This window comes from Panthera uncia, chromosome C2, assembly GCF_023721935.1.
Source record: "Panthera uncia isolate 11264 chromosome C2, Puncia_PCG_1.0, whole genome shotgun sequence".
Taxonomy (NCBI): Eukaryota; Metazoa; Chordata; class Mammalia; order Carnivora; family Felidae; genus Panthera; species Panthera uncia.
The window spans coordinates 67,432,848-67,441,888 of record NC_064810.1 but is presented as its reverse complement, the minus strand read 5'-3'; the positions used below and the strand labels follow the sequence as shown (position 1 = coordinate 67,441,888).

General features: G+C 40.5%; 1 protein-coding gene across 4 annotated transcripts in view; it reads right to left on the bottom strand.

Annotated features, from left to right (window-relative positions):
- Window positions 1-9,041, bottom strand: part of SEC22A (SEC22 homolog A, vesicle trafficking protein) — a 68,024-nt gene that overhangs the window by 25,493 nt on the left and 33,490 nt on the right. For 3 of the 4 annotated variants that reach the window (XM_049628303.1, XM_049628305.1, XM_049628304.1), the window contains exon 5: window positions 1,286-1,401. In XM_049628303.1, the coding sequence (XP_049484260.1) occupies window positions 1,286-1,401 (116 nt within the window). Of the gene's footprint in view, window positions 1-1,031; window positions 1,067-1,285; window positions 1,402-9,041 lie in introns of all 4 variants that reach the window. The other variant, XM_049628306.1, reaches the window with a different exon arrangement.

Sequence of the window (9,041 nt, the reverse complement as noted above, 5' to 3'; positions counted from 1 at the left end):
CCACACTACTGTTCTTTCCACTACAACAAGTTTAAAAAAAAAAAAAAAGGTGGGGGGGGGAAGGGAGAGAATATCCTATTTATTAACTTTTTCAGTCAGTGGTCTCCAAATTGCCTTTGTTTCTTTTTGGCAGGCTGTCTAACTGGCTCAAAATTGAACTCCTTCTGGAATAAAGCTGACCTGGCTAGGGAACAGGGGCAGGAACACCAAGGGACACTGTGCCTGAAAGGGAAGAGGGGCTTTACCTGAGGGCTCGGGATATTTGAAAGAAGAATTAAAAAGTCATGAGACACTCCTCCTCCCCACCCAAGGGACAGCTCAGCTGCCTGAAACTTGTGATGTGCTCTGCTACTGGCTTCAAAGAGCTGACGACATTCAGAGGGTACTCAGAATGGTACTCTGTGAGTGTTCCCCAAACAAAACAAGCAATTTTGAAAAAGAATATAAGGCATGTTAAGTGGTTTTTTTACAAATGGTATTCTGAGCTTAATGCTGACCAAAAACAGAGAATTTATTTATATGTGCAAGTGTCAAGAAAAAATCTTCAGAGAAAGTGAGCAGAAACAAAGGTAAGGAAAGCTGTCCAGTCTGAAATGTGCTAAACTTTAAGAAAGGAAGTTTCAAAAACTTTATAAAAAGAGAAAAAGTTAGTATATTCTGATAGCCAGAGTCCCTGAGAAAACTCCACTGGAAAACAGAATCGTTGGCAATATTTGAAAAAAAAAAAAAATAGTGGTTTCTGGTAGCCTCCAATTAAAAAGGAAAAAAAAAAGGAGATAACAAGGTAGAAATACATAAAAGTGGGACAAAAACCTGCCCATAAATGCCCTCTTTTTTTTTTTCCATTCCTCTCTTTCCACTCAGATCCTTCTAGGTCCAGCTCACCCCTCCTCCACAGTCTTCTCCTATCCTGACTCGCAGTGACTGCTCCTCTTCCAAACTCTATGTACTTGGTAATTATTGATGGACGGCTTTGCCCCCTTCCAATTCAACTCTAGGCTCTGAGACTGCAGTGTTCATGTCACACATACCTTGGTGTCCCCAGAGTATCCACCTACAGTGCCTCCTGCAGAGAAAATTATAAATAAATACATGCTAATTGAGTCAAAGAGGCCAACTAGAAATCATTGTTCTTAGAGGAAGGGGAGACCAGGGCTGGCATAAAGAATACAGAGTTTGAGCATGCAACGTAAATTGTACTAATACCCAAATCAATTCAAATCAACTGAGTAACAAGTAGAAGCAACAGGCACAGTCACCTGAAATTGCAAAATCAGCACAGTACCTGCAAAAGACTTTCTATGGCATGAAAACCTCGAATTAAATTCAGAGCTCCACATAAAAGACTGAGGATAAATGCCACAATTGCTGACAAAGTTGCTGGTTCTAGTCGCTGGTGAGCTGGAAAATAAAAGAAATGGTTAGAAATGAACACCACTATCTCATGTCAGCACCTAAACTTCTGTAAAATGAAATTCTTTGCTAAATATTTAAATTTAAGGGTCAAATACGGATTAATCTTCATAAAGTTATTTATTAATATGTTAGTAATTATTTTTTAATGCAAAATATCTTGGCAACATGACAGCTTCGTTGCCCCAAACTCAAGTTCATTAAGTTCTTTTTCTCTAAATGTTAACAAAGACATCTAACTCGCACTTGGGGTATATGGTGCTAAGGAGGGCTCACATCTGGCAGTAAATCATGCAAAAAAAAACCTTACTGCCTAAATAGGTCTACCACTTGGAAGTAATTGCAAATATTTGCAAAGGTGACTTTCCTTGAGAAATCATTGCATAATTCCTATTTTACTGAAAATGCTTAGATAACATTTTTAAGGACAAACATAGCTTGCTTTTTTAAAGCCAAGCTCTCCATTATTTGGGTTCCAGGTCTAAAAATACCATGGGATATATGTGAAACCTCCTATATAATCACCAATCTGAACTTCACAATAGAATAGAAGTTCATGATCTCTGAGGAGCACCTGAAGACCATGACAAATGTTAAAGCACTAGCTAAAAAAGAAAGTGACCAGTTTATCTCAACAAATGCATTCCCTTATCTGTCAGGGCTTCAGCAGGGTAAGACATTTAGTTATACCATAATTTCCCTTTATCCTCATCTTGGGCTTAACAAAATTAACAACGGAGTCTAAATGAAAATACAAAACTAAATACACAATCATCTAGACCTCAAAAAGGAGAGAGAGAAAGAGAAAAGACAGCAGAACTACAGTTAGATCATTTTATTTAAATCAATGAAGTGTAAAAGCGCTGACAATGAAGTTAATGAGGTGGAACATTAATATCAGGAAAGGCTTAAATCTTTGCAACTTATATTCAGCCCTTATAGCAGAAAAGTTTCCCTAAACAGTTCATTGAAACATAAAACCCCAAATATCACAAAAAGTATTTAATCCTCAAGTTCAGCAGAAAATGCTAATATGGGATAACATTTTCTTAAGTTTCTTCTGTGCCCAAGCTGATTGCTTGGTCTCTTAATCAGTTTCTTTGAGATTTTAATATGTAAACAAAAAATTCAATGTCTTTGTAAAGTATTAAGACTAAGTTGTATATCAGTAGAGAAAAAAAAGTCACAATTTAAAATCTATGCAACTTGGGGTGCCTGGGTGACTCAGTCAGTTAAACGTCCGATTTCAGCTCAGGTCATGATCTTGTGGTCTATGGGTTTGAACTCCACATCGGGCTCTGTGCTGACAGCTCAGAGCCTGGAGCCTGCTTTGGATTCTATGTCTCCATCTCTCTCTGCCCCTCTGTCTTCCCCTTCCTTGCTCACTCACTCTTTCTCTCAAAAATAAACATTAAAAAAAAATTTTTTTTAATCTATGCAACTGGTCTACCAATTAGTCATGTTTTGTACTCTGTTCATCCCTCCCCACACCTTCTCAGTAGTAAGGAAAAACTGGCCTCTAATAAGAAAAGAAATCCTTAATATGAGCCTTAAGCATAAAACCTGACAACTGAACAGATTACATAAATCACACTTCTAAAATATACAAGCTTAGAAATCCAGGGAAGATGGCGGCACAGGAGGACGCTGGGCTCACCTCATCCTGCCGGTCACTTAGATTCCACCCACACCTGCCTAAATAACCCAGAAAACCACCAGAAGACTAGCAGAACAGACTCTCCAGAGCCAAGCATAGACGAGAGGCCCACGGAAGAGGGTAGGAAGGGCAGAGAGGCAGTGCGTGCTACACGGACTAGCAGGAGGGAGCCGGTGCAGTGGAGGGGCAGCCAGCCCGCCTGGCAAGGCCAAGCCCCTGAGTCTGGCTTGCAAAAGTGGAGGGGTCGGCCTGCGTGAGTTCTGACAGCCAGTGGGACTTAACATCTGGAATGTTATAAGTCAATAGCTCTGCTCAGAGAGCGGGAGGGCGAGAGGACAGGGGGAGGGACAGGTGTTGAGCCCTGGAAGACAGAGCTCAGCTCGGTGGGGAACAAAGGTGCTGGCCAGCGCCATCTCCCTTTCCCATCCCCCAGCCGAAACCCCAAAGGGAACCAGTTCACTGAACTTGCTTGCACCGCGCAAACACCCAACACTGTGCTTCTGTGGATCCATCCCTCCGACGGGTTGGCCTCCCTCCCGGTGATGCAGGACTACTCCCTCAGGGGACCACCAACAGCAAAGCAAGCTATGCCTGCCCCTTCCGCCCCTGTGCACCTTGCGGATCCACCCTGGCTAATACACCAGATCCCATCAAAGCAGCACCACAAGCCTGGCAGTGTGCAAGTAGCCCAGACAGGGGCCACACCACTCCACAGTGAGTCCTGCCCCTGGGAGAGGGGAAGATAAGGTACACACCAGTCTGACTGTGGCCCCAGCAGTGGGCTGGGGACAGACATCAGGTCTGACTGTGGGCCCCCCCCCCCGCCACCAACACAAGTTACTCCAGACAGCACAGGGGAAGTGTCCCACAGTTCTGCGCCACTCCAGGGACTATCCAAAATGACAAAATAGAAGAACTCTCCTCAAAAGAAACTCCAGGAAGTAGCAACAGCTAACGAATTGATCAAAAATGATTTAAGCATTAAAATGGAACAAGAATTTAGAATAATCGTCATAAAACTAATCACTGGGCTTGAAAAAAAGTATAGAGGACAGCAGAGAATCTATTGCAACAGAGATCAAGGGACTAAGAAATAGTCACGAGGAGCTAAAAAATGCTATAAATGAAGTGCAAAATAAAACGGAGGTGACCACCGCTCAGATTGAAGAGGCAGAGGAGAGAATAGGTGAATTAGAAGATAAAATTATGGAAAAAGAGGAAGCTGAGAAAAAGAGAGATAAAAAAAAATCCAGGAGTATGAGGGGAGAATTAGAGAACTAAGTGATGCAATCAAATGCAACAATATCTGTATAATAGGAATTCCAGAAGAGGAAGCGAGAGAGAAAGGGGCTGAAGGTGTACTTGAACAAACCAGAGCTGAGAACTTCCCTGATCTGGGGAAGGAAAAAGGCATTGAAATCCAAGAGGCACAGAGAACTCCCTTCAGACATAACTTGAATCGAGCTTCTGCACGACATATCATAGTGAAACTGGCAAAATATAAGGATAAAGAGAAAATTCTGAAAGCAGCTAGGGATAAACACACTCTAACATATAAAGGGAGACCAATAAGACTAGTGACAGACCTATCTACGGAAACTTGGCAGGCCAGAAAGGAATGGCAGGAAATCTTCAATGTGATGAACAGAAAAAATATGCAGCCGAGAATCCTTTATCCAGCAAGTCTGTCATTCAGAATAGAAGGAGAGATAAAGGTCTTCCCAAACAAACAAAAACTGAAGGAATTCATCACCACTAAACCAGCCCTACAAAGAGATCCTAAGGGGGATTCTGTGAGTGAACTGTTGCAAGGACCACAAAGTACCAGAGACATCACTACAAGCATGAAATCTACAGACATCACAATGACTCTAAACCCGTATCTTTCTATAATAACACTGAATGTAAATTGACTAAATGCTCCAATCAAAAGACATAGGGTAACAGAATGGATAAAAAAACAAGACCCATCTACTTGCTGTCTACAAGAGACTCATTTTAGACCTGAGGACACGTTCAGATTGAAAATGAGGGGATGGAGATCTATCTATCATGCTACTGGAAGTCAAAAGAAAGCTGGAGTAGCCATACTTACATCAGACAAACTAGACTTCAAATTAAAGGCTGTAACAAGAGATGAAGAAGGGCATCATATAATAATTATAGGGTCTATCCATCAGGAAGAGCTAACAATTATAAATGTCTATGCGCTGAATACGGGAGCCCCCAAATATATAAAACAATTAATCACAAACATAAGCAACCTTATTGATAAGAATGTGGTCATTGCAGGGGACCTTAATACTCCACTTACAACAATGGATAGATCATCTAGACACAGGATCAATAAAGAAACAAGGGCCCTGAATGATACATTGGATCAGATAGACTTGACAGATATATTTAGAACTCCGCATCCCAAAGCAACAGAATATACTTTCTTCTCGAGTGCACATGGAACATTCTCCAACATAGATCACATACTGGGTCACAAAACAGCCCTTCATAAGTATACAAGAATTGAGATCATACCATGCATACTTTCAGACCACAATGCTATGAACACCCTACTAAAGAATGAATGGGTCAACCAGGCAATTAGAGAAGAAATTTAAAAATATACGGAAACAAATGAAAATGAAAATACAACAATCCAAATGCATTGGGATGCAGCGAAGGCAGTCCTGAGAGGAAAAGACATTGCAATCCAGGCCTATCTCAGGAAACAAGAAAAATCCCAAATATAAAATCTAACAGCACACCTAAAGGAAACAGAAGCAGGACAGCAAAGACACCCCAAACCCAGCAGAAGAAGAGAAATAATAAAGATCAGAGCAGAAATAAACAATATAGAATAAAAAAAAAAAAAAAAAACAACCAACACTGTAGAGCAGATCAATGAAACCAAGAGGTGTTTTTTTTGAAAAAATAAACAAAATTGATAAACCTCTAGCCATGCTTCTTAAAAAGAAAAGGGAGATGACCCAGATGGATAAAATCATGAATGAAAATGGAATTATTACAACCAATCCCTCAGAAATACAAGCAATTATCAGGGAATACTATGAAAAATTGTATGCCAACAAACTGGACAACCTGGAAGAAATGGACAAATTCCTAAGCACCTACACACTTCCAAAACTCAAACAGGAAGAAATAGAAAGCTGGAACAGACCCATAACCAGCAAAGAAATTGAATCAGTTATCAAAAATCTCCCAACAAATAAGAGTCCAGGACCAGATGGCTTCCCTGGGGAATTCTACCAGACATTTAAAGCAGAGATAATACCTATCCTTCTCAAGCTATTCCAAAAAATAGAAAGGGAAGGAAAACTTCCAGACTCATTCTATGAAGCATTACTTTCATTCCTAAACCAGACAGAGACCCAGCAAAAAAAGAGAAGCACAGGCCAATATCCCTGATGAATATGGATGAAAAAATTCTCAATAAGATACTAGCAAATCAAATTCAACAGCATATAAAAAGAATTATTCACCATGATCAAGTGGGATTCATTCCTTGGCTGCAGGGCTGATTCAACATTCACAAATCAATCAATGTGATACATCACATTAATAAAAGAAAAGATAAGAACCATATGATCCTGTCAATTGATGCAGAAAAAGCATTTGACAAAATTCAGCATCCTTTCTTAATAAAAACGCTCGAGAAAGTCGGGATAGAAGGAACATACTTAAACATCAAAAAAGCCATTTATGAAAAGCCCACAGCTAATATCATCTTCAATGGGGAAAAACTGAGAGCTTTCTCCCTGAGATCAGGAACACGACAGGAATGTCCTCTTTCACCACGGTTGTTTAACATAGTGTTGAAGTGCTAGCATCAGCAATTAGACAACAAAAGGAAATCAAAGGCATCAAAATTGGCAATGATGAAGTCAAGCTTTCACTTTTTGCAGATGACATGATATTATACATGGAAAACCCGATAGACTCCACCAAAAGTCTCTTAGAACTGATACATGAATTCAGCAAAATTGCAGGATACAAAATCAATGTACAGAAATCAGTTGCATTCTTATACACTAATAATGAAACAACAGAAAGACAAATAAGAAACTGATCCCATTCACAATTGCACCAAACATAAAATACCTAGGAATAAACCTAACCAAAGATGTAAAAGATCTGTATGCTGAAAACTATAGAAAGCTTATGAAGGAAACTGAAGAAGATATGAAGAAATGGAAAAATATTCCATGCTCATGGATTGGAAGAATAAATACTGTTAAAATGTCAATACTACCCAAAGCTATCTACACATTCAATGCAATCCCAATCAAAATTGCACCAGCATTCTTCTTGAAGCTAGAACAAGCAATCCTAAAATTTTTATGGAACCACAAAAGACCCCGAATAGCCAAAGTAATTTTGAAGAAGACCAAAATGGGAGGCATCACAATCCCAGACTTTAGCCTCTACTACAAAGCTGTCATCATCAAGACAGCATGGTATTGGCACAAAAACAGACACACAGACCACTGGAATAGAATAGAAACCCCAGAACTACACCCACAAACGTATGGCCAACTAATCTTTGACAAAGCAGGAAAGAATATCCAATGGAAAAAAGACAGTCTCTTTAACAAATGGTGCTGGGGGGCGCCTGGGTGGCTCAGTAGGTTGAGCGTCCGACTTCAGCTCAGGTCACGATCTCGCGGCCCGCGAGTTCGAGCCCCGCATCAGGCTCTGGGCTGATGGCTCAGAGCCTGGAGCCTGCTTCCGATTCTGTGTCTCCCTCTCTCTCTGCCCCTCCCCCATTCATGCTGTGTCTCTCTCTGTCTCAAAAATAAATAAAACGTTAAAAAAAAAATTAAAAAAAAAACAAATGGTGCTGGGAGAACTGAACAGCAACATGCAGAAGATTGAAACTAGACCACTTTCTCACACCATTCACAAAAATAAACTCAAAATGGATAAAGGACCTGAATGTGAGACAGGAAACCATCAAAACCCTAGAGGAGAAAGCAGGAAAAGACCTCTCTGACCTCAGCCGTAGCAATTTCTTACGGGACACATCCCCAAAGGCAAGGGAATTAAAAGCAAAATTGAACTACTGGGACCTTATGAAGATAAAAAGCTTCTGCAGAGCAAAGGAAACAACCAACAAAACTAAAAGGCAACCAACGGAATGGGAAAAGATATTTGCAAATGACATATCGGACAAAGGGCTAGTATCCAAAATCTATAAAGAGCTCACCAAACTCCACACCCAAAAAACAAAGAACCCAGTGAAGAAATGGGCAGAAAACATGAATAGACACTTCTCTAAAGAAGACATCCAGATGGCCAACAGGCACATGAAAAGATGCTCAATGTCACTCCTCATTAGGGAAATACAAATCAAAACCACACTCAGATATCACCTCACGCCACTCAGAGTGGCCAAAATGAACAAATCAGGAGACTACAGATGCTGGAGAGGATGTGGAGCAACAGGAACCCTCTTGCACTGTTGGTGGGAATGCAAATTGGTGCAGCCACTCTGGAAAACAGTGTGGAGGTTCCTCAAAAAATTAAAAATAGACCTACCCTATGATCCAGCAATAGCACTGCTAGGAATTTACCCAAGGGATATAGGAGTACTGATGCATAGGGGCACTTGTACCCCAATGTTTATAGCAGCACTCTCAACAACAGCCAAATTATGGAAACAGCCTAAATGTCCATCAACTGATGAATGGATAAAGAAATTGTGGTTTATATACACAATGGAGTACTACGTGGCAATGAGAAAGAATGAAATATGGCCTTTTGTAGCAACATGGATGGAACTGGAGAGTGTGATGCTAAGTGAAATAAGCCATACAGAGAAAGACAGATAGCATATGATTTCACTCTTATGTGGATCCTGAGAAACTTAACAGAAGACCATGGGGGAGGGGAAGGAAAAAAAAAAAAGAGGTTAGAGTGGGAGAGAGCCAAAGCATAAGAGACTCTTAAAAACTGA